The 25,634-nt window shown below is 49.1% G+C and overlaps 2 protein-coding genes across 11 annotated transcripts in view; one reads left to right on the plus strand and one right to left on the minus strand.

Annotated features, from left to right (window-relative positions):
• Positions 1-18,803, plus strand: part of VPS35L (VPS35 endosomal protein sorting factor like) — a 149,126-nt gene extending 130,323 nt beyond the window's left edge. For both annotated transcript variants that reach the window (XM_021672319.2, XM_064362545.1), the window contains exons 29-31: positions 10,631-10,749; positions 17,271-17,417; positions 18,106-18,803. In XM_021672319.2, the coding sequence (XP_021527994.2) occupies positions 10,631-10,749; positions 17,271-17,417; positions 18,106-18,204 (365 nt within the window). In that variant the 3' untranslated portion in view covers positions 18,205-18,803. The remainder of the gene's footprint in view (positions 1-10,630; positions 10,750-17,270; positions 17,418-18,105) is intronic.
• Positions 1-25,634, minus strand: part of KNOP1 (lysine rich nucleolar protein 1) — a 65,352-nt gene that overhangs the window by 26,533 nt on the left and 13,185 nt on the right. Inside the window, exons 5-7 of one of the 9 annotated variants that reach the window (XM_064362547.1) lie at positions 21,897-22,183; positions 18,809-18,981; positions 10,813-10,831 (exon numbers count right to left, since the gene is read on the minus strand). In XM_064362547.1, coding sequence (XP_064218617.1) covers positions 18,825-18,981; positions 21,897-22,183 — 444 coding nt within the window. In that variant the 3' untranslated portion in view covers positions 10,813-10,831; positions 18,809-18,824. Of the gene's footprint in view, positions 1-10,631; positions 10,832-13,639; positions 19,508-19,624; positions 22,184-25,634 lie in introns of those variants that run through there. The other 8 variants (XM_064362550.1, XM_021672316.2, XM_064362548.1 and 5 more) reach the window with 8 other exon arrangements.

Consider the following 25,634-nt stretch of genomic DNA (forward strand, 5'->3'; position numbering starts at 1 on the left):
TTCAACTTTTAGATTTAGAAATATACGTGCAGGTTTGTTCCATGGGTATATTGTGCAATGCTGAGGTTTGGGGCGCGAATGAGATAGTGCCCAATAGGTAGTTTTTCAGCACTTGTCCCCTCCCCTTCCTCCTCTGTCTAGTAGTCCCCATTGTCTGTTTTTCCCATCTTTATGCCCAATGGGTACCCACTGCTTAGTGCCCACTTACAAGTGAGAACATGCGGTAGTTGGTTTTCTGTTTCTGCACTAGTTCACTTAGGATAATGGCCTCTAGCTGCACCCATGTTGCCACAAAGATCTTTCTTTTTTATGGCTGCATAGTATTCCATTGTGTATATGTACCACATTTTCTTTATCCAGTCCACTGTTGATGAGCATCTAAGTTGATCCTATGTCTTTTCTATTGTGAATGATGCTGCAGTTAACATACATGTGTGCGTGTCTTTTCAGTAGAATGATTTATTTTCCTTTGGGTATTGACCGAGTAGTGGGATTGCTGGGTTGAATGGTAGTTCTTTGTTAAGTTGTGAGAGATCTCTAAACTGCTTTCCACAGTGGCTGAACTCAGTTGCATTTCCACCAACAGTGTGTAAGTGTTCTCTTTTCAGAGGAACACTTTTTTTGGATCAGTGTGCTACACAGTAAACTGGGACAATGGCTAAATACACATATGCATGAGCTTCATGCCAGGCCCGTTCCTTCCCACAGTCTCAGGCAGGAGCCTGGTGTGGGTGTTTGCAACCTGCTCCTCAGGTAATCCCAAAAAAAGCTCAGCGGCTCTTATCTGGGTGCTGTGGAGGAAGGAGGCAGCCTTGATCCCCTGCCTGCTACCAGACATTGGAATTTGCTAGTGCAAGTTGGGAGCAGCCTCCTTATGTCCTGGACTTACTAAAGGACATTCCAGTTCCAGGCCTTTTCCCATTGAGCCCAACTATCCTCCTCCCTGGCAGACCCTCAGTTCTAATTTTTGGCTTCCGAAAATTGTCCTAATGTCAAAAGTGCTTTGGCCAGTAACTGTATTCTTTACAGTTTAAAAAACCGTCTCTACACTTGGAAGTTGCAGTGAACACATTAGCAGTGCTTAAGGGATGGCCTACCTTCTGTCATGCCTCTCAGACTTTCTCTAGCCAGGATCTGGGGACTGAGGATAAAGATGTAATTTAGGGAGGCTGGTTCATAGCAAAAATGGTGGCCACTACCCTGACCTGAGCACCTACTGCATGCCCAGGGACTGAGGCCTTTTTCTGCTAATCCTTACAGCTTTACTATGAGGACAGGCATTCATGTCCCCATTTTATGTATAAACAAGAGGAGATTCAGAAAGACAATGTGATCTACTCCAGGGCTTCCACTAGTTAGTGATGGAAGTGGAACTCACACCAGAGCAGTGGGACATGTATTACATGGCTTTCTTGATTACAAAATAGCAGTGCTGGCTGGGTGCAGTGACTCATGCCTATAATGCCAGCACTTTGAGAGGTGGACTCAGGTAGATCACCTGAGGTCGAGTTCAAGGCTACATGGTGAAACCCCAAGTCTACTAAAAATAAAAATTAGCTGGGTGCAGTGGCAGGTGCCTATAATCCCAGCTACTTGGGTGGCTGATGAAGGAGAATCGCTTGAGCCTGGGAGGCTGCAGTGAGCCAAGATTGCACCTCCATCTCAAAAAACAAAAAAGCAGTGTTTTAATTAAAGTGTATTATATAACATACTTGCAGTAAACTGTAGAGCTCAGTGACTTGTCACAGTGAACACTCCCAGGTAACCACAGTCCAGATCAAGAAATAGAACACCTCCCTCAGTCAGCATCACTATTCTACTCTCCAGAGACACACCACTTTCTCTCCTCATTTCTAGCATTATTAGTTAGATTGCCACTTTCTGAATTTTATGTAAATGTAGTATTTTGCAAGCATTCTTTGGCATCTGGCTGCTTTAACTCAGCACGATGTCCAAGATTCATCTGTGTTGGTATGCAGAAGTGTAGTTTACCCTTTTTTGCATTGCTGTATAGTATTCCTTTGTGTGAAGATACCAGAATTGATTCATTCATTCTGGATGGACATTTGCATGTGGCCAGCTCCAGTTTCGGGCCATTATGAGTAGTGCAGCTGTGAACATTCTTGCATGTATTTCTTGGTGTACATTCCTATTGGCTGTCTGCCTGGGGGATGGCATTGCTGGCTCATAGGATCTGCTTCTGTTCTGCGTTGGTGGATACTGCCTCACAGTTTCCCAAAGGATTAAACCAATTGACATTCCCACCAGGCATGAATGAGAAGCTTCCATTTGTTCAGTTGCTATGGTCAGTCTTTCTCGTGTCAGCTGTTCTAGGAGTGGAGTTTGCATTTCTTTGATGACTGGCGAAGTTGACCACCTTGCCCTGTATTTTTTTTTTTTTTTTTTGAGATGGAGTCTCCCCCTGTTGCCCAGGCTGGATTGCAATTGTGCAATCTTGGCTCATTGCAACCTCCACCTCTCCAGTTTAAGCAATTCTTCAGCCTCAGCCGCCCGAGTAGCTGAGATTACAGGTGCCCACCACCACACCCAGCTCATTTTTGTATTTTTAGTAGGGATGGGCTTTCACCATGTTGGCCAGGCTGGGTGTCGAACTCCTGACCTCGTGACCCACCCACCTCAGCCTCCCAAAGTGCTGGGATTACAGGCGTGAGCCACTACGCCCAGCCCTTTCCCTGTATTTCTTGGCATTTTTGTTTTCTCTTTTGTGAAGTGCACATTGAAGGCTCTGAACAAAAGAGAAAGCTTTGAGTACCAGACAGAGACCTGGCAGTTAGGCTGTCAGGGGGTATGCCCTGCCCTCTCTCCCTCCTTTCCTTCCTCTCCCTCAAACAGACTCAGTCCATCCTTTCTCTGAACAAGCCTGCCAGTAAAGACTACCAGAGCCAGATTGGCTGCAGAGGGAGCGAGGCCATATTCGATAGGCAAGAGTGTAGTTTTCTAGCTTTTAAAGATGAAAACAGAAGGATGAATTTTCTTTTTCTTATACTTAGTCCAGCTGTGTTTACTTTGAATGCACAACTGTGACCTGCCCAGTGTCTTAGTAGGAGACTCAGGGAATCATGGGGGCTCTGGAGGGTCTGGGCTCCTTTTTCCCTGTTTGCTTCCTCATTCTAGGGAGGTTTGTAGATGATGTTGACACAGCTGAGAATTTCTGGAAAAGAGGAGCTAAATAATTTTTGCATTTTTGGAGCGTGCCTTGGCTGCTTTCCTCCCAGATTAAGAAAAAAAGAGAAGGCTCTGGCCGGACACGGTGGCTCACACCTGTAATCCCAGCTCTTTGGGAGGCTGAGGCGGGTGGATTACGAAATCAAGAATTCAAACCCAGTTTGGCCAAGATGGTGAAACCCCATCTCTACTAAAAATACAAAAATTAGCTGGCAGTGGTGGTGGACGCCCGTAATACCAGCTACTTGAGAGGCTGAGGCAGGAGAATCACTTGAACCCGGGAGGTGGAGGTTGCAGTGAACCATGATTGTGCCACTGCACTCTAGCCTGGGTGACAGAGAGCAAGAGGCCATCTCAAAAAAAAAAAAGGCTCTGACATTGCCTGGAACAATCCTTCCAGTACTTTCACACGAGGTTACAAGAGAGTGTGCATGTTTGATGTAGAACTGAAGAATAGTTCTGGATACCCAATGTTTATTTAGTGTGCAAATAGAGTGTGTCTTTATTGGAAGAATACAACCCAGGATGCTTCTGTGAAGCCAAGGCAGCTCTCCTCACTCTTCCACATCACCTGACAGGCCCTTGAAGCATTTGGATTTGCAACTCGGGGTCAGACAGATGCAGAGATTGTGGACTATTTTTAGTGACCATTTGCAGGGGGCATCATTTCTCCCCCTCGAGAAAGCTACATCTGGACTTGAAGTCTCACAATACACTCTGACCTGACCAAATTAGTTTTAATTCTCAAATTCACCCTTTTCTCCCTCCCTCTATGACCACCAAGTGTTAGCATTGTAAATTCATTTCTCCCTCCTCACCCCTTTTCCTACTTTTGCTAGTGAAGTGAACCTTTAGGACTCAGTCTAGATCTCACTGATTCCAGAATCCTGTCCCAGTCATAGGTTTCAGGATCCCAGGACCTCCTGTAGTACCTGCTCTCCTTGAGCACGGGAGGCGGAGGTTGCAGTGAGCCAAGATCGCACCACTGAACTCTAGCCTGGGCGACAGAGTGAGACTCCTGTTGTGTGTCTGTATCTCCGGATGGACTGTGAGCTCTGTGAGGGTAGGGCCAGGTCGGCCTTGTCCCCGACTAGGTCCCCCACTCCTAGCCTAGAACCTGGCATGCAGCAGGCCTTATTCAGTAGGTACTGTGTGCATGTGTGTGTGTGTGTGTGTGTGTGTCTTGCTCTGAACATGCCTCTGGCCGCTTGGGGTGGTTCGACCTTCTCTCATCTCCATTGCTGGGCTGTTCACAATGAAAGTGAATTCCAGCCTGGAGGAAGACTGGAAATTTATGCCAGGAACTATTCTGGTCCTTAGCAGTAGACGTGAGAAATTCCTTTACCAGCTGCAGTTTTGCTGCCCTGCAAAATCCAGTGGTGTTGAATGGCTGAATTGAATTCTTTTCGCTTCTTACAAGAATAACTGCCATCCCCTACTGGGGAGGTAACAATCATGACATAGCAGCCAGAGCCGGCTAGAAATTCTGAGACTGATTCTTGCAGCCCAGGGCCATTAACTACCAACCTGGTTTCAGAGGAGCAATTGCAAAGCAAACTTTGGGGAAGTATCCCAGCAGAGTCTCCATAAATGAGCAGTTCAGGACTGGAGAAGAGAGTCCTGTGAACAGAGAAGCTGGGGAACAAAGGAAACCAGTTGTTCTCCTTATTCTTAGGCCTGCAACCTGCTTTCACATGGTTCAGAAAAAAAAAAAAAAAATTGTGTCTGTCCATCCTTGTAGAGAGAACAAGCAAGAGAGCTTGCACAAAAGGAGCAAAATGTTATCAATTGGTGATTCATGAAGTAGGTGTTCATGGCCGGGTGCGGTGGCTCACACCTGTAAGGCCAGCACTTTGGGAGGTTGAGGTGGGGGGATCACTTGCGGTAAGGAGTTTGAGACCAGCCTGGCCAACATAGTGAAACCCTGTCTCCACTAAAAATACAAAAATTATCCAGCTATGGTGGTGTGTACCTGTGGCAGGAGGCTGAAGCAGGAGAATTGCTTGAACCCAGGATGTAGAGGCTGCAGTGAGCCAAGATCATGCCACTGCACTCCGGCCTGGGCGACAGAGCTAGACTCCATCTCAAAAAAAAAAAAAAAAAAGGCCGGGTGCAGTGGCTCATGCCTGTAGGCCAAGGTGGGCAGATCACCTGAGGTCAGAGAGTTGTCCAGTCCTGGCTAACTCTGTCTCTACTAAAAATACAAAAATTAGCCAGGCGTGGAGGCACATACCTGTAATCCCAGCTACTCGGAAGGCTGAGGCAGGAGAATCACTTGAACCTGGGAGGCAGAGGTTGCAGTGAGCTGAGATCGTGCCACTGCACTCCAGCCTGGGTGACAAGATTGAGACTCCATCTCAAAACAAAACAAAACAAAAAAAAAAAACACTGTATTTGTGGACGTTCTGTTGTTTCTTATCAACAGCAGTGCAGTGAACATTACACACATCTTTCTGCACCTGTTAGCTTATTTTCTTAGGATAAATCTCTAGGAGTATTTTTCCCAAGTAAAGAATCTGACTTTTTTTTTTTAAAACTTTTTTTATGTGGTAAAATACACATGAACATAAAATTTACCAGTTAAGTACACAATTCAGTTTCATTAGGTACATTCACAGTGTTGTATAACCATCACTATTATCCATTTCCAGAATTTTTAAAATCACCCCTAACAGGGACCTTGTACCCAGTAAGCAATAGTTCCTTCATTTTCTCCTTTCCACAGCCCCTGGTAACCTCTGTTCTACTTTCTATCTCTGAGTTTGTCTACTCTAGGAATCTCATGAATGGAGTCATATTTGTTTATTTGTGTCTGGTATATTTCACTTAGTGTAATTTCTTTAAGGTTTATTTGTGCTGTGGCACGTGGCAGAGTTTCATTCTTTTTGTTGTTGTTTTGAGTCAGTCTTGCTCTGTTGGCCAGGCTGGAAATACAGTGATGTGATTACAGCTCACTGCAGTCTCAACTTCCCAGGCTCAAACCATCCTCCCACCTCAGCCTCCCAAGTAGATGGCACTACAAGCACCTGCCACCACACCCAGCTGATTTTTTTAACTGGGGTCTTGCTATGTTGCCCAGGCTGGTCATTCCCTTTTAAGGCTGAATAATATTCCATTGTATGGCTGTACCACATTTTGCTTATAAGTTTGTCTGTTGACAGACACTTGGATTGTTTCTACTTTTCAGCTTTTGTGAATCATGATGCTGTGAACATGTATCTGAGTCCCTGCCTTCAGTTCCTTTGGGAATTACTGGATCAGATGGCAGTTCTAGGTTTAACAGTTTGAGGAACCACTGTGCTGTTTTTCACGGTGGCTGCACTGTTTTACATTCCGACCAGCAATGCATGAGGGTTCTAATTCCTTCACATTCTCACCAACACTTCTTTTCCATGTTTTTTTATTTGTTTGTTTTTGGAAACAGAGTCTTGCTCTGTTGTCCATGCTGGAGTGCAGTGGTGTGATCTGACCTCACTGCAACCTCCGCCTCCCAGGTTCAAGTGATTGCAGGCGTGCACCACCACACCAGGCTCATTTTTGTATTTTGTTTAGTACAGGCATGGTTTCACCATTTTGGCCAGGCTGATCTCGAACTCCTAGCCTCAAGTGATCTGCCTGCCTCGACCTCCCAAGGTGTTAAGATTACAGGCGTGAGCCATTGCACCTGGCCTTTTTTTTTTTTTTAAAGTCATCGTCATTGGTGTGAAATGATACTGGACATTTTTAAGGCTTTTCATACCTATTTCCACATATTAGATTCCTACCAATAGTTTTCCCACACCTACATCAAAACTGGTTATTTTTGTTCTTTTTCACCTTTGTAATATAAGTGATTTTATTTTTTTGTAGTCAGGGTCTCACTTTGTCACTCAGGCTGGAATGCAGTGGCACGAACATGAAACACTGCAGCCTCGACTGCCTGGGCTCAAGCGATCCTCCCACCTCGGTCCCCCAAGTAGCTGGAACTGTAGGCGTGTACCACCATGCCTGGCTGGTTTTTGTATTTTTTGTAGAGTCATGGTTTCACCACGTTGGCCAGGCTTGTCTCAGACTCCTGATCTCAAGCAATCCGCCCCCGGCCTCCCAAAGTGCTGGGATTCCAGGCGTGAGCCACCACACCTAGCCGGGATTTTTAAAAAAACAGTTCTATGCTTTTAGTTGTCTGTTCTTTGATTACTAGTCTTTTTTTTTTTCATTAAATTACGGCTTTTCTTCGTTTTCACACGGCAAGTGTGTGTTGAAAGTGAACTCTTGTCTCCATAGCTCATAGCCAGCCGCTGAATATTTCTGTCGAAATGCTGAGCGACGGCTCAGGACTTGCACCACGATGGGACTGTTTCCCGTGGCGCCTCTCACTCTCAGCCTCGCCCATCTGCAAGGGAAACCCATGCTGTTTGTTTTTAATTTTCAGCGTCTGGCTCTGTTGCCCTGCCTACAGTGCAGTGGTGTGATCTCTGCTCACTGCAACATCTGCCTCCTGGGATAAAGTGATCCTCCCACCTCAGCCTCCTGAGTAGCTGGGACTAGAGGCACACACCTAATTTTTGTATTTTTATTAGAGATGGGGTTTTGCCATGTTGCTCAGGCTGGTCTCAAACTCCTGAGCTCTAGTGATCTACCCACCTTGGCCTCCCAAAGTTCCAGGATTACAGGCATGAACCACTGTGCCCAGCCATCGCATGCTATTTGTCTCTCGCTTGTTTGTACCGTCTATTTGAACTGTGTGTATCTGAGACAGTATCCTTCCCACTTGTTTCCTCAAGACAGTGATAAGTGTTCTTTCAATGGGGTGAGATAAGCACAACAAATCACGTTCCAGCTGATAGGCTAAACTGGATTTGGTTTATTCAAGATATCCCTAAACCATAAAACTGGATTAGCTCTGCGCACATGAGGCTGCGTGTACACAACCACACCCGAGGCACAAGCATGACTCTTTGGTCTATCAGAGACCCACACACTTGGGACAGTGACCCAGATTGCAGCCCCTGCCAGGTGAGAAGCAGCAAGGGCCGCTGCTGCACCATCCCCCTTCTTGACTACTGAGTGCTCTGTTAGCTCCAGAGCTCTCTTTTTAGCCTGGGGGTGCAGATGCTAAACTGGGCTCTCCAGGCAGAGCGCTGCTTGTTCACACCCGGTTATGCTCTGCCACATACAAGTCCTTGTCTGGTAGCTGGAATGAAAGCAGCTGTAAAAGGATCCAGTGGGAAAGGTGTGTAAGCTCCTGTGGGCGTGGAAGGAAAGAATCGGCTCTGCAAGGCAGAGCTGGTGGTTTCGTTGTAAACTCGAGGGTTTGCAGCAGGCCAAAAAAAGAAAAAGAAGGAAACCACTAAAGTGTTCCTGATAGGAACCAAGTAAATACATTCTGGTCCATCATACAGTGGACTACTACGCAGCCATGACAGCAAAGCAACAGAGCTGTATGCAGCAGTGCCCCCTTACTCGGTGTCTTTTTTTGTTTTGTTGTGTTTTTTTTTTTTTTGAGACAGAGTCTCGCTCTTTTGCCCAGGCTGGAGTGCAGTGGCTCAATCTCAGCTCACTGCAACTTCTGCCTCCAGGGTTCAAGCAATTCTTCTGCCTTAGCCTCCTGAGTAGCTGGTACTACAGGCACACACCACCACACCCAGCTAATTTTTGTGTTTTTAGTAGAGATTGGGTTTCATTATGTTGGCCAGGCTGGTCTTGAACTTCCGACCTCAAGTGATCCACCTGCATCAACCTTCCAAAATGTTCAGATTACAAGTGTGAGCCACTGTACTCAGCCCATTTCATTTTCTGTGGTTTCAGTTACCCCACAGTCAACCTGGTCCAAAAATAGGAAGTTGAAAATCTCAGAAATAATTCCTAAGTTTTAATTGGCACACTGTACTGAATAGGGTGATAAAATTTCACTTCATCCCACCCGGGATATCATTCATACCTTTTTCTACTTTATCCACACTGATACAACACTACCTACCCATTACTGTATAGGAAAAAGCATAATGTATACAGGGTTCGATACTGTCTGTGGTTTCAGGCACCCACTGAGGGTCTTGGAACGTATCCCCCAAGGGTAAGGGATTATTGTATGCTTGTACGCTGATATAGAAATAGCACGAAGATTCACTTTATTTATTTAGAAACAGGATCTTGCTGTGTCGCTCAGACTAGAGTGCAGTCATGTGATCACTGCTCATTGAAGCCACCTACTCCTGGGCTCAAGCAGTCCTCCCACCTTAGCCTCCCAAGTATCTGGGACTACAGGTGTGAGCTACCACACCCAGCTCATTGTTTTGTTTTGTTTTTTTTGTAGAGATGGGGTTTTGCTATGTTGCCCAGGCTGGTCTCAAAACTTCTGGACTCAAGTGATCCTCCTGCCTCAGCCTCCCAGAGTGCTGGCATTGCAGGTGTGAACCACTGATCCCAGGTCCCAAATTTATCATTAAGTTAAAACAAAAAAAGTGTAAAGCAGCACACAGTGTAATGTCTCTTTCGTTGCCCAGATTATGCTCTATGTGAAGGTCAGTTGAGAGGAAGGAGGGAGGGAGGAAGGAGATCAGACTCAGGCTGTCCTTGGCTGGGCCTGTCTTACTCTAGGCAGTGGTTATCACAGGACGAGACCAAGCAAACAGTGGAGGAGCTTTTGGCAAGAGACACCGTCAAGAGGATTTACACTTCTAGAGTAGTTGAAATAGAAAATCTCTGTGGTCTTTCCATAGCCGGTTTTGAGGAGAGGGTGACAGGGTGGGCAGCTGGATGCGGTAACTAAGAGTGTGGGCTCTGGAATCAGACTTCTTGGTTTAGGATCCTAGGCAGGACCACTTCTGAGCCTCATCTCCCTAAAAGGGAGACGTTAATATCATCTCTTGGCTGGGTGTAGTGGCTCATGCCTGTAATCCCAAGACTTTGGAAGGCTGAGGCAGGTGGATCACTTGAAGTTCAAGACTAGCTTGGACAGCATGGTGCAACCCCGTCTCTACTAAAACACACACACACACACACACACACAGACACACACACATACATACATACATACACACACACACACTATATATATATATATATATATATATATATATATATATATATATATAGCCAGGCATGCTGGTAGGCGCCTGTAATCCCAGCTACTCGGGAGGCTGAGTCAGGAGGATCGCTTGAGCCTTGAGGCAGAGGTTGCAGTGAGCCGAGATCGTGTCACTGCACTCCAGCCTGGGTGACAGAGAAAGACTCCATCTCAAAAAATAAATACATAAATAAATAAAATAATCTCTTCTGCAGATTGTTTTCTTTGTGATTCCCAAGGCCCTAAGCCCAGTGGGAAATTTCCGCCGCTTCCATTTGCCCTGCCATGACTTCCTGCCATCTGCTGACACTGTGTGACATGATACGTGGCTGCCTCTCCCTGGCTAGCATGGCCGCGGGCCTTGAGTCTGTCTCACTGTTCTTGTTTGTTCAACAGTGGACTCCAACGACAGCCTCTACGGGGGAGACTCCAAGTTCCTGGCAGAAAACAACAAGCTGTGTGAGACGGTGATGGCTCAGATCCTAGAGCATCTGAAAACCCTGGCCAAGGACGAGGTGGGTGCCCTCTGCCATCCTCCGCCGGCCTCTCGCTCTGAAAGCACACGTTTCCAGGGTGGTTTGATGTTTTCCTTTCATTCTAGAAGGGAAACTGTCGTGAGCAGTGTGTTTATGTGCAAACCACTTCTCCACTGCTTTGGGGCCTTCACTTCTGCTGTTTTCTCTGCCTGGACCCGCCTCCCCCAGGGCTTCCCCTGGCCGTTCCTTCTTGTCATTCAAATCTCAGCTCAGGACCTCCTGAGAGAAGCCCTCCCAGACCCTGTCTCGAGGAACCACCACCACCTGCCCTCTGCCCGATTGTCCCTGTAGCCCCTGATCACCGTCTGAAATGTTCACTGTCTGTCCATCCCCTGGCTCCCCAACTAGAATGTCATAAGTTCTGTGGGATCAGGGACCTGCTGAGTCTTGAAGACCTGCCTGTGTATGAATGGCAAGACAGGGACTCTGGGACCCCCCTGTGGCACTCTGCACCACCCATGTCTCATGCAGAGCCTGGCCTGAGGCAGATGCTCCATCACTACATGGTCAATCAATGACAGCATGGAATTGCTATACCTGGGCTCTTTCAGTGCCCATGACAGCCCTGAGATGTAGGTGCTGTGTTTATTTCCACTGAATGGGAAGGGAAACAGGCTCAGAGAGGGTTATCCAGAGCCCTTGGTATTTCCTCTGTGATAAAACAGCAGACTCTAACCCCAATTCCGAAACCTGAACTCTGCACTGCTACATTGCCCTCCTCAACCAAGGCGTTTCCACTTCTTTTTTTTTTTGAGATGGAGTTTTGCTCTCCTCGCCCAGGCTGGAGTACAATGGTGTGATCTCAGCTCACTGCAACCTCTGCCTCCTGGGTTCAAGTGACTCTCCTGCCTCAGCCTCCCAGGCAGCTGGGATTACAGGTGCCTGCTACCATGCCCAGCTAATTTTTTATTTTTAGTAGAGATGGAGTTTCACCATGTTGGCCAAGCTGGTCTTAAATTCCTGAGCTCAAATGATCCACCTGCCTTGGCCTCCCAAAGTGCTGGGATTACAGGCATGAGCCACCAGGTGTGGCTTCACTTTTAAGAGGTGGTGTGTGGTCATTATCTAGTAGGCTCTGTTTTTCCACTCTTCAGTGTACGTTAAGTACAATGTAAAGAATTTTGCATGGATTATTCCACTTAATTCTCACAGCAGTCCCTTTATGCTCTACAGATGAGGAAACTGAATCCTAGGGCAGTAGCTATGGAGTATGGTCAAGGCAATTTTCTGGAAGCCCTGCTCTTATCCACAAACTAGATTCTTTTATCAAATGTTGTGTCTTTTATGTTTTCAGAGCAGGTTTTTTTTTTTTTTCATATTCTCTATATAGCTGATTGATTTCAATGTGATTTCCATCTAGTACAATCTAATTAATTACCTGGTTCCCTTCCCAAGCTATGCTGATGACCATGGCTTCCATTTTCCCAGCTTTGGCCCAAACGTGTGAGTGACATATGGGTCCCAGATACCCTGTCTCAAATGTGGCTGAGCCGGTTAGTTGTGTAGACATAGGTGTGTCTCTGTTGCTGCGGTTAAGGCTGATTGCTGTAGTATAGTCAAGGTGGAGGCACGGAGAGGCTGGCAGCATCTTGGGAGTGAGAGCCAGTGCCTATGCCTGGCCTGTCTGTGTTCTTCCCTGTCGGCTCCACACATTTCCCCTAGATTTTGCCCTTTATTCACTAGGAGCTGTTTGCTCAAAGCTCTGAGCATCTTATTTTATTCCCACCTAGCAAAAGATGTTGCCTGGTAACTCATTCCTGATATCCTTCTGGCAGGAGAGGTCTCTGTTCTCTCACCTTCCTCCTCCTCAGTTACCTTCCCCAAACCTGAGATGATTTTTGGCTCTCTGGTTCTTATTGCCTTTCCAACCCTGTCCTCCTTCCAAAGTGCGTGACCACTCCCCTCTTCCAGCTCCTTCATTCCCAACCCACTGGGTCTTCCTGGAGTTCCTCTTGTTCCTCCTGGGTTTTGCTCCTGTATTTCTCACCTCATATACTTTCAAAGCATTCAGACCCTTTCAGGACAAAATAAGATCAAACTGGATTGTCATAGTTCTTTGTCACTTCCTACACCGTACAAAATACCACCCATCCTCGCCGGGCATGGTGGCTCACGCCTATAGTCCCCGCACTTTGGGAAACCAAGGCAGGCAGGCAGGTCAGGAGATCAAGAGCATCCTGGCTAACATGGTGAAACCCCGTCTCCACTAAAAATACAAAAATTCGCTGGATGTGGTGGTACATGCCTGACATCCCAGCTACTCGGGAGGCTGAGGCAGGAGAATCGCTTGAACCCAGGAGGGGAAGGTTGCAGTGAGCTGAGATCAAACCCCTGCACTCCAGCCTGGGTGACAAAGTGAGATTCTGTCTCAAAAACAAACAAACAAAAATTACTGAGCTTCAAGTGATCCACCATCCTTGGCCTTGGACTCAGAAAAGTGCTGGGGAATTCTGGGCCTGAGCCACTACCCCTGGCCTTCTCCTGGTTTCTTGAAACCATTGGCTCTGGCTACACCTTCTAGTCCAGGAACGTCTTAGAACAATGACGTGTGTTTGACAAGTCACACCCACAGAAAACTTGACATGTGGTTCAAAATTACGTTTCTTCATGTTGAGGCAACAGGCTGGGTTTCATCAGAGCTGGTCACTGACAGCATAAACGATCACAGCCCAGAAGCCCCAAGCTTGCAATAGAAATAAAGCCCAGAACCATATAATTTGGAGCTATTTATAATATGTCTGTTTCTCTGGTGGAGATCAAGGTTGATGGTGATAGCAATTCTGAAACAAAACTCTGAGAGAATAGCTAAGATAGAATGTTTCTGGAAAACATTTCATGTCACATAAATGCCAGGGATGTTCACTGAAAATGTCCATAAATGCATTTATTAGAAAAACATCTGTCAGGTGTAGTGCCTTATGCCTATAATCCCAACACTTTGGGAGGCTGACCAAGGAGGATTGCTTGATTCCAGGAATTTGAGACCAGCTTGGGGAACATAGTAAGACCCCATCTCTTAAAAATACATATAAAAATTAGCCAGGCATGGTGGTGTGTAACGAGTAGCTGGTACTCAGGAGGCTGAGGTGGGAGGATCGCCTGAGCCCAGGAGTTTGAGGCTAGAGTGAGCTGTGATTGCACCACTACCCTCCAACCCTGGCAGCAAAGCAAGACCCTGTCTCTAAAATAAACAAAAACACGATCATATGGGTGGACCAAGCTGAAACTGAACATGTTACCCAGTGTTTTAATGGTGCAATTTAAAGTTCAGCTAAAGCAATCATATTGGAATCCTCTAGAGTCTGGTACCCGCAGGAGCATGAGGCTTGGTACCCAGGCCCATCACAGCCCAGGAGGGGCCTGGTGGGATTTCCCACCCAGTGGGGTGGGCAGCTTCCTGCTGTTGGGAAACTCTGATGCCTGTGCTGTTCTGAACATCACATCTCAGCGCTGGTAGCAACCCTGCTTCCAAAATCATCCTCTAAGGCCACGTAAAGGTGCCAGCCATGTTTTAATCACAAGCTGTATTTTATAAAGTTGTTTGTTTGGGTGTGGTAGAGCTGGGAACCATGCCAAACCCCTAGAGCTTCCTGGAAATGACAATTCTCATAGGAAAAGCAGCTCTTTTCTATTTAAAATCTCTGTGGTGAGGGGAGGGGGGGGTCAGGCCTGATTTGGTTCCCCAGCTACGTGTTTGTGTTTTTCTCCGTGTTTGAGTATCAGCTGGCATGCGTCTCATCCCTCAGACATGTCTCTAATGATTTCACTTTTAACGGGCTGTGGCATTTAAAGCACATGCAAATTGAGCACATATGGAATGGAGAAATAGCCAATTAGGTATTGTGCTCCTTGTCTGACTTTTAAAACAATTTCTCCCCCTTCGGTGAATAGTAGCCAAAGGGCCTCTATCTGAAGAGACTTTTCATTGGCTTTGGAAGCGTTTTCTTTTAGCTTGGTCTTCTAGATCTAAGCAGAAAGCAGGGCCTCCTGTTCTCCCAGGTGTCAGACAAGGACCAGGTTAAAAGGAGAGCAGAATGGGCTCAAGTTCCCACTTGGGGCATAACTGCATTGTCTGTTAGAACAAATGAAGCCAGAACAGGCGGTCACCAGGCAGTTAGAGAGTCCCTGCCCAGTAGGTGCCAGCCTGCTTACCCCATGCCAAAGTGCTGCCTTTTCTCTCTGTGCCCGTGGGCTTGGGCTCCCACAGCACAACCTGCTCCCCGATGATTGGGCTCTTCGCGGTCGGCTCTGCTGCTTCTGTGACTGTCACCTGCTCTAGGCTGTTGCCAAAGCAGACCCAATTTGGGGGGGGTGGGGGTTGTGCAAAGATTCTTAATTGCCACTCAAGCACCTTGCCCAACTGCATTTTAAGCTGTTCCTTGACTTTTTTCTAAGACAGGGTCTCACTCTGTTGCCCAGGCTGGAGTGCAGTGATGCTGCGATCATAGCTCATTGTAGCCTCAAATTCCAGGGCTCAAGTGATCCTCCTGCCTCAGCCTCCTGAGTAGCTGGGACCACAGGTGTGTGCTACCATGCTCAGCTAATTTTTTTTTTTTCTTTTCACTAGAAGATTTTAAATTCTTATTTGGGAAAAAAAGGAAGAAGGGGTAAATCAGTTGGCATAGCAGCTAGCAGGCTCCATGTGAAATACCTGTGGAACGTTGAATGGGATGGTTAATAAGTTGGTTTTAGCCACCAAGAGTAGTTGACAAAAGCAGGAAGAAATGTGTTTTGGTGTAAGCCCAATCAAGCCATTCTTTCTCCCCGCATAAAACTGCACAGCTGAAGTGGCCCGTAGCACTGGGCAATTCTCAGCCCCTTCTGTCTGCGATTCCTGATATGCTTCGACCCTACGGGTGTGGCCTGGAGAGGGCTGTGAGTACGCGCATAGGCTCTGGAGTCAGCTGGAGCTCAGACTCCCCTCTGCATTGCAAGGGCCCAACTGTGGTCCTTGGGCAACTTCTAACCTTTCAGAGCCTCAGGTGCCTCATCTGTAGAATGGGAGTGTATTAGTTTCCTGTTGCCACCATGACCGATTGCCACAAACCTGGCACTTAAAGCAGCACCCGTTTTTGATCTCGCTGTTTGGTAGGCGAGCAGTCAGTGCTGGCTGGGGCTGCTATCGCTGTTCTGGGTTTCACAAGGCCAGAGTCAAGGTCTTGCTAGCTGGGGCACTGGAAAGAATCCACTTCCTGTTCCTTTAGGGTACTGGCAGACTGCAGTTCCACGTGATCATGGCCTGAGGTCCTGTGTCTGCTGGCCGGGCGTCCTTCTCAGCTTCTAGAAGCTTCCTTTGTTTCTCAGCTCATGGCCAGCACTGGTAGGCCTGGTTCTCCTTATGTCTTGAATCTCTGACTTCTCTTCTTCCTCCTCTTTCGTGTTTTTTTCTTCCACTGCTTATGTCTGATTCTGGTCGGAGAAAACTTCTGCTTTTAAGGGCTGCAGTGATTCGCGTGGGCCCACTCAGGTCATCTAAGATACTCTCCCTACCTTAATTCCATCTGCAGTCCCTCCATGGCAGCACCTGGATTCATGTTTGAATAACAGGGAGGAATATTGGGAGACACCTCTAGAATTCTGTCTACCATGGGGGGTTAGAAATGTACCTGCTATAGTGTTGTCATGAAAGTTAAATCAGGCACACTCTTAAGGGCTCTTACACCCCATTCACTGTCAGGGAGCAGAGGAGACACGGGACTCTTGGCAGCACTGACATATAGATGAAGGATCTGCCCTGACCCCACGGGCTTCCTGAACAGCAGGTCCCCACCTGTTGATGGGGCCTCTCCAGGGGCCTTTGTTGACCTTGGGGAAGTTGTATCCTCTCTCCTGGGCCTGGGGTTGCATTTTGGAGATTTATTTTCCCTTTTGTCTTTACCATTTAAAGCTGGGGTTCAGGGTTGGTCTACCGTGACATTGTGGTTAGACTTTTTTTGGCAAGCTACCTCTCACATTGGATTATTGAGCAAGAAAGGAAACATCTGGTGTCTGTGTGTAAGGGCTGGAGATGGGCACTAAGGATTGGGGAGCTCAGTTCATGAGATGTCTTTAGGTCTTTTTACTGGCAGCCCAGGGGCAGGAATACTGACTGCAGCTTTGGGTAGTTTGAGGACTATCTGAAAGAGACAAGCTGAAGCCTTTCAGTTTGTAGCTGTGCTTGCATTAAGGCAAGGCTTGTTACTGCTGGGTTGCCCTTCATTCCCAACCTCGCTGACTGGCAAGTTTCTTCCATTTCATGAGTAATGACCATCTGTGGGCACAGAGCTTCGTCATCTTACTGAATCCTCACCCTCTGCAGCGGTGACCTTCCTGTCATTTACAGATGAAGCAGCTGGGACTCTGGCAGGTTCAGCAGCTTGCCCTACAGCAAATACTTGGCAGAACTGGCACTGGAACTCAGGCACGACCTACCGCCCCAAGTCAACCACACTGTCCACAGCATGTCTGCGGGCCTGGCCTGAGCCCCAGTGCAAGGTAGTAATCTCCCTTTTCTATTTCAGGCCCTGAAGCGCCAGAGCTCGCTGGGTCTCTCCTTCTTTAACAGCATCTTGGCCCATGGGGACCTACGCAACAACAAGCTCAACCAGCTCTCCGTCAACCTGTGGCACCTGGCACAGAGGCACGGCTGTGCAGACACCAGGACCATGGTGAGGCGCACGGAGGGCCCCGTGGTATGAGCCCACCGGCCAGTGCACAACCGCCTTCAGCACAGCATCAGGGCCTGGATATCAGACAACCCCATACTCCCCTTTTAGAAAGGCACTTGGTTGATTTCTGCTGGATCACTTCCTAGTAGTAATAAAAAGCAGAGCTGATTATAGGCTCCTGCCTATAATCCCAGCACTTTGAGAGGCTGAGGCAGGAGGAACCTTGAGGTCAGGGGTTTGACACCAGCCTGGGCAACACAGTGAGACCTGGTCTCTACAATAAATAAAAAATTAGCTGGGCATGGCGGTGCACATCTGTAGTCCCAGCTACTCGGGGAGGCTGAAGACAGAGAATGGCTGAACCCAGGAGTTTGAGACTGCAGTGAGCTGTAATCACACCACTGCACTCCAGCCTTGGGTGACAGAGCAAGACCTTGTCTCCAAAACAAAAAAAACAGAGGCATAGCTTTAAAAGTCTATTCCCTCTGAATAAAAACCATAAAACATCAGTCATTTCTGGTCACACCCAAAAATTTGATTTTTAGGGCAAGTTGCAATCCAAGGTTTTATATTAAAGACTTTGATTTCTTCCCTCCCCTCATCCCTCAAAAGACTCACTATTCTCTAAGTAAGTCTAAGCTCACATAATGGCCAATTCAAAAGAGCTGGATCTTTCTTTTCCTCGTAGGTGAAAACGCTAGAATACATCAAGAAGCGAAGCAAACAACCAGACATGACTCATCTGACTGAGCTGGCCCTCAGACTCCCTCTACAAACAAGGACCTGACCCCCGGGCCAGTCCCCAGGCTCAGGGACTCTGGCACCAAATACAGAAAGATCTCCTCTGCTGCCCTGAACTCTTACCGGAATCTAGGTTTCTCATTTTTCTTTTCTTTTTATATATGTACAAATTGGTTTATGCTTTGGCCTCTACCCAGGTTATTCTGACAGTGAAGAAATGGGGGTGACAGAGCTTAAAATGCCATCTTCAGTGAGAATTAGCATCTCTGTTTGCTTTGCACAAGTGGCCTTCCGTTTCTCAGCCCCAGAAAGGATCCAATGGGCCTTTAGCCAAGAGGGAAACAAGAATGCAAGTGACATCTTTCCTTTCTGGAAGGTATTTGTTTTTTCATAGCTGAGAAAAAGGACTTTGAAAAGCAGTGCCACTTTGTACTTTCAAGTTAGAGAGCGCCCAAAGTCTGGAACTCAGTTTTACCAAGATCCCTATGGAGGCTTTATGAAAGGCAGAAATAGCGCTCCATTAACTTTTTCCTATCAAAAGCAGCTCTTGATTGGACTTCGAATAGGAGAAAGCAAGGTCAAATTTGAGATTCTCTGTGGCTTCAGTATACTCTTAACAGAATAAATGTCCTGAAGGAGCACTTACTTACGTTCATGACTGTTCATTTAATTACTTCTGACTGTCTTCCTCCAGAAGAGAGAGAACGTGTCTAAATAGTAGCCTGGTTTGCTTTGCAGCCACAATTTGAAACAGCATGTGATTCTGTCTGCTTTTCTTCCAACAGTTTGGTGGAACCTGATTCTTCTATTACTGCTGGTAAGCCTGCACCAACATTTCATTTTCAAACAATAAAAGCATTAATAAATACTGATGGGTGATTCATAATCTCAGGCCCACTGCCATTGTGAAAATGCATCCACATTGTGGCTTAAAATTGCCCAAAACTATTGTGCTTCTAGAAGATACACACTGGAATTAAGACTTGATTACATTTCATCTTACCTCTGAGAACTACAAGACTACAGTTAAACATCTGATTAACCTCAGATGGTAATAAAAGGGGCTAAAAGATTTTTTAAATAAATTTATAGGCTGGGCACGGTGATTCACACCTGTAATCCCAGCACTTTGGGAGGCTGAGGCGGGCAGATCACCTGAGATCAGGAGTTCGAGACCAGCCTGGCCAACATGGAGAAATCCTGTCTCTACTACAAATACAAAAATTATTAGCCAGGCGTGGTGTCACACATATGTAATCCCACCTACTTGGCAGGCTGAGGCAGGAGAATCGCTTGAACCCAGGAGGCAGAGGTTGCAGTGAGCTGAGATCTCGCCACTGTATTCCAGCCTGGGCGACAAGAGCAAAACAACATCTCAAATTTATAAAAGGACAGCAGACATGAAAGAGTGCCTCTTTCCCTCCCTCTACTAAATAAACCATACAGAAACTCAGAAGGCATTGGGCTGTTGCTCAAATACTCCCAAGTGGCCTTTATTTCACAAAATTATTTTCATTAAATTATTATTTTATCCACTACTTATACCGTGTGATGCTATTTAAGTGAAAAAAACAATTGGCAAATTCACATATTATGTTCTTCAAGTCATTCTCCTTTGAGGCTGACCATGTTGGACGGCATTGGTTCCCAAGCCTAGGCCAGTGAATTCTTACGGCTCTCACATTAACCTCAACTTGGACTTTCACATGAGGTTGGGTACCCATTATACCAAAGGCACTTCTGAATCTTGTGTGGCCCAGGCAGAGGCTAAAATTTTGTACGTCCTCGTGTGTGCAGTTTTCCCCAGCCCATTACTGAATCAGCGGTCTCTGAAAATCCTGGTCTGCATGGCTGAGGTCTAGCATCAGGAATGATGGAGCAATGACATGTAAGCCAGAATCATAGAAGAGCAAAATGATGGAAACTTCTACATGAGACCTGTATTAGGTTTTCTATTGTTACTTTAACAAATCACAATTTTAGTGGCTTAAAACATGTTATCAACTTCCTGTGACATTGCCACACATTCATCTCCTCCTGGCATTTAATATCCACCTACGGAAGTCAACTGGGATTCTCTTCCATGAGATAAAAAAGAATCTCATTGGACACATCCCTGGGACTGGGCACGGTGGTGCACACCTGTGATCCCAGCAATTTAGGAGGCTGAGGCAAGAGGATGAGTTGAGTCCAGGAGTTTGCGACCAGCCTGGACAATATAGTGAGACCCATCTCTACAAAAAATTTAAAAACTAGCTGGTTGTTGTGCATGCCTGCAGGCCCAGCTACCTGGGAGGCTAAGGTGGGAGGATCGCTTAAGCTGGACAGGTAGTGGTTGCAATAAGCCATGGTCATGCCACTACACTCCAGCCTGGGTGACAGAGTGAGACCCTATCTCAAAAAAACACACACACACACATGCCTGGGAATCTGCCATCTGGTTCATTTGCAGGACTAATCACTCCTCCTAAAATGCCTTGTTCAGAATCCAGTCAAAGCACAAAAAGACAAAATCCTAGCTCAGCACTTAGGGTTACAGGGAGGCCGGTGGAAAAGGCAGGACTGCTTTAGATGCCCATTTCCCAGCAGCAGAGGAAGCTCAGCCACATGCGTTTGGTGACAACTCAGACACCACCCTGCCTACAGCTGCTCTAAGACCAGAAAGGAAAAGGAGCTTGCGATTCCGTGTTCCTCGTTCATTCCACTTCCTATCAGACATGCAGACTTGTCATATAACTTTTGTTTCCAGGCCAGGCATGGTGGTTCACCAGCACTTTGGGAGGCCGAGGCAGGCAGATCTGAGGTCAGGAGTTTGAGACCAGCCTGACCAACATGGAGGAAACCCTGTCTCTACTAAAAATACAAAATTAGCTAGGCATGGTGGTACCTGCCTGTAATCCCAGCTACTTGGGAGGCTGAGGCAGGAGAACCGCTTGAACCCAGGAAGCAGAGGTTGCAGTGAGCCGAGATCTCGCCATTGCACTCTAGCCTCTGCAACAACAGCAAAGCTCTGTCTCAAAAAAAAAAAAAAAAAAAAATTATGTTTCCTCAATCTAAAGACATTTCAATCCCAGTAAGGATTCTGGTGAAATGCCTGAGAGGGGACATTCAGAGTGGCAAATAGTGAACTTCGGGCTTCCAGGTACAACACCCTGCACTTAGTGGCTGGATGACCTCAGGCAATTTTATTACTTTATCCCTGAACCTCAGCTGCCTCATCTATAAGATGGGGACAATAATAGCACCCATTTCATCATTATGAAGATTAAATACATTAAGGAAAACACCAGTATGTGCCTAGCACCTGCTAAACATGCAACAAAGGTTATCTGTACACACCTGATGCTCAAACAGGGACAGAAAGTTTAACACAGAAACCAGGAGGATAAAACCACTCACTTGTTCTCCTGGCTCCGGAAACATGAGCTGCCCTGCCCCAGTTCATCCAAGCCCATCAAGATAGGTGTCCTTGTCCTTAATCTCCACTGATGTTAAATGTGAGCCAAGTGTCAGATGGCTTTCATCTGCAAAACTAAATAACCCATTTATGCCTAGTGTTCCATTACTGGAACGTTAAGCTTATGGGAGTTATTTATATCCTACTGCTCAAGGTCATCACCAAGATCTGATTTTTAACACAAAAAATTTGTAACCTCTAGCATAAATGGGATAATCAAAGTGATTGTGGCAGTTTTGGGGGGACAAAACTCTAGAGGTTAATCTTCCAGCTTGACTGACCTGGAAGCATTCCTGTCAATGTAAAAGATCTTGTTGGGGGCAGTAGAAAAGCCGAGGCCGGCTCCTCGGCTGTACTTCCAGCTCATGGCCCGGTCATAGTCCCGCTGCAGGTTCTGCTGCAGGCTGTCTGCTGCCTTCTTGCTGAGGGCCATGTTGGGCCTTGTAGTGGTGCTTGGGGGGCGGCTGAATGAGGACAGGTTTTTGAAGCCACCCATAAGTTTGAGAAATTTCAGTTTCTGTTCCTCGTTCTCAAAACTAGCAGTATCCCACTGGCCAAACTGGGTTCCCTGTGAGGAGAGGAAAAAGGTGGCTATTTTCCTTGAGTCCAAAACCCTTTCCTTCCCTTGCCGCCAGCCTCACTAGAGAGGTACGAGCAGATTAGATGGCTGCTGTGTACCAGGCACAAGGGACAGTGCTAATAAGCTCAAGAGTGGATTATCCCATTAATCCTAACGAGAGCCCTAGGAGAAAAACTGTTGTTATTCCCATTGCACAGAGGAGGAAACAGAGGTCTGCAGCTTAGCTGGAGACAGAAACCTGACTAGTGACCCCTGGAATTCCAGCCCAGGTCCAGCCAACACCACTACACACCTGCACACGTATCTGCCTTTCTGCCCTCCTCCTTCCCTAACTCACGACACAGCACAGTGTGCCTCACTTCACAACAGTGCACCGTCCCCCAACCTCCCTCCACAGCACTCTCTACCCACTTCCCTACACAGAACCCTCCCCCACCCTCCCTACACAGCACCCTCCTCCCACCACCCTACACTGCGCTCCCTCCCCACCTCCCTACACAGTGCTCTCTCCCTACCTCCCTACGCAGCACTCTTCTCCCACGTCCCTACGCAGCACCCTACCCACACCTCCCTACACAGCACTCTCTCCCCACCTCCCTACACAGCACCACCCTCCCACCTCCCTACGCAGGACTCTTCTCCCACCTCCCTACACAGCATACCTCCCTATACATCACAGTCCCGCCACCCCACTATGAAGCACACTCCCCTCACAGCGCCGTCCCCCCACCTCCCTACGCAGCGCTCTCCCACCTCCCTACGCAGCGCTCTCTCCCGACCTCCCTACACAGCATACCTCCCTATACATCACAGTCCCGCCACCCCACTACGCAGCACACTCCCAGCACAGCGGACTCCCCCCACCTCCCTACGCAGCGCTCTTCTCCCACCTCCCTACACAGCATACCTCCCTATACATCAGTCCTGCCACCCCACTACGCAGCACACTCCCTGCACGGCGGACTCCCTCCACCTCCCTATGCAGCGCTCTCTCCCTACCTCCCTACACAGCGCTCTTCCCCCACCTCCCTATGCAGAGCTCTCCCCCCACCTCCCTACACAGCATACCTCCCTATACACCACAGTCCCGCCACCCCCACTACGCAGCAATCTCCCTGCACAGCTGACTCCCCCCACCTCCCTACGCAGCGCCCTCCCCCCACCTCCCTACGCAGCGCCCTCCCCCCCACCTCCCTACGCAGCGCTCTCCCCCCACCTCCCTACGCAGCGCTCCCCCCACCTCCCTACGCCGCAGCGCTCTCCCCCCCACCTCCCTACGCCGCAGCGCTCTCCCCCCCACCTCCCTACGCCGCAGCGCTCTCCCGCCACCTCCCTACGCAGCGCTCTCCCCCCCACCTCCCTACGCAGCGCTCTCCCCCACCTCCCTACGCAGCGCTCTCACCCACCTCCCTACGCAGCAGCGCTCTCCCCCCGCCTCCCTACGCAGCAGCGCTCTCCCGCCACCTCCCTACGCAGCGCTCTCCCCCCACCTCCCTACGCAGCGCTCTCCCCCACCTCCCTACGCAGCGCTCTCACCCCGCCTCCCTACGCAGCAGCGCTCTCCCCCCGCCTCCCTACGCAGCAGCGCTCTCCCCCCGCCTCCCTACGCAGCAGCGCTCTCCCGCCACCTCCCTACGCAGCGCTCTCCCCCCACCTCCCTACGCAGCGCTCTCCCCCACCTCCCTACGCAGCGCTCTCCCCCCACCTCCCTACGCAGCAGCGCTCTCCCCCCCGCCTCCCTACGCAGCAGCGCTCTCCCCCCGCCTCCCTACGCAGCAGCGCTCTCCCCCCGCCTCCCTACGCAGCAGCGCTCTCCCCCCCGCCTCCCTACGCAGCAGCGCTCTCCCCCCCACCTCCCTACGCAGCAGCGCTCGCTCCCCACCTCCCTACGCAGCGCTCTCCCCCCACCTCCCTACGCAGCGCTCTCCCCCCACCTCCCTACGTAGCGCTCTTCTCTCACCTCTCTACACAGCATACCTCCCTATACATCACAGTCCCGCCACCCCACTACGCAGCAAACTCCCTGCACAGCGGACTCCCCCCACCTCCCTATGCAGCAAACTCCCTGCACAGTGGACTTCCCCCACCTCCCTACGCAGCTCTCTCCCCCCACCTCCCTACATAGCGCTCTTCTCTCACCTCCCTACACAGCATACCTCCCTATACATCACAGTCCCGTCACCCCAGTACGCAGCACGCTCCCCGCACAGCGGACTCCCCCCACCTCCCTATGCAGCGCTCTCTCCCTACCTCCCTACGCAGCACTCTTCTCCCACCTAACACAGCATACCTCCCTATACATCACAGTCCCGCCACCCGACTACGCAGCAAACTCCCTGCACAGCGGACTCCCCCCACCTCCCTACACAGCGCTCTCCCCGCACCTCCCTACCCAGCGCCCTCTCCCACCTCCCTACGCAGCGCTCTTCTCTCACCTCCCTACACAGCATACCTCCCTATACATCACAGTCCTGCCACCCCACTACGCAGCAAACTCGCTGCACAGCGGACTCCCCCCACCTCCCTACGCAGCAAACTCCCTGCACAGCGGACTCCCCCCACCTCCCTACGCAGCGCTCTTCTCCCACCTCCCTCCCTACACAGCATACCTCCCTATACATCACAGTCCCGCCACCCCACTATGCAGCAAACTCCCTGCACAGCTGACTCCCCCCACTTCCCTACGCAGCAAACTCCCTGCACAGCGGACTCCCCCACCTCCCTACACAGCAAACTCCCTGCACAGCGGACTCCTCCCACCCCCCTACGCAGCGCTCTCCCCCCCACCTCCCTACACAGCATACCTCCCTATACATCACAGTGCCGCCACCCCACTACGCAGCACGCTCCCCTCACAGCGCCCTCCCCCCACCACCCTATGCAGCGCTGTCCCCCCACTTCCCTACGCAGCGCTCTCCCCCACCTCCCTACGCAGTGCTCTCTCCCCACCTCCCTACGCAGTGCTCTTCTCCGACCTCCCTACACAGCATACCTCTCTATACATCACAGTCCCGCCACACCACTATGAAGCACACTCCCCTCACAGCGCCCTCCCCCACCACCCTACGCAGCGCTCTCCCACCTCCCTACGCAGCGCTCTCTCCCTACCTCCCTACCTCCCTACGCAGTGCTCTTCTCCCACCTCCCTACACAGCATACCTCCCTATACATCACAGTCCCGCCACCCCACTACGCAGCACACTCCCCGCACAGCGGACTCCCCCAACCTTCCTACACAGCATACCTCCCTATACATCACAGTCCCGCCAACCCACTACGCAGCACACTCCCTGCACAGCGGACTCCCCCCACCTCCCTACGCAGCGCTCTCCCCCCACCTCCCTACGCAGCGCTCTCCCCCCACCTCCCTATACATCACAGTCCCGCCACCCCCACTACGCAGCACACTCCCTGCACAGCGGACTCCCCCACCTCCCTA

Source organism: Aotus nancymaae, unplaced genomic scaffold (genome assembly GCF_030222135.1).
Source record: "Aotus nancymaae isolate 86718 unplaced genomic scaffold, 86718_ANA_hifiasm-v0.15.2.pri h1tg000049l, whole genome shotgun sequence".
Lineage (NCBI taxonomy): Eukaryota > Metazoa > Chordata > Mammalia > Primates > Aotidae > Aotus > Aotus nancymaae.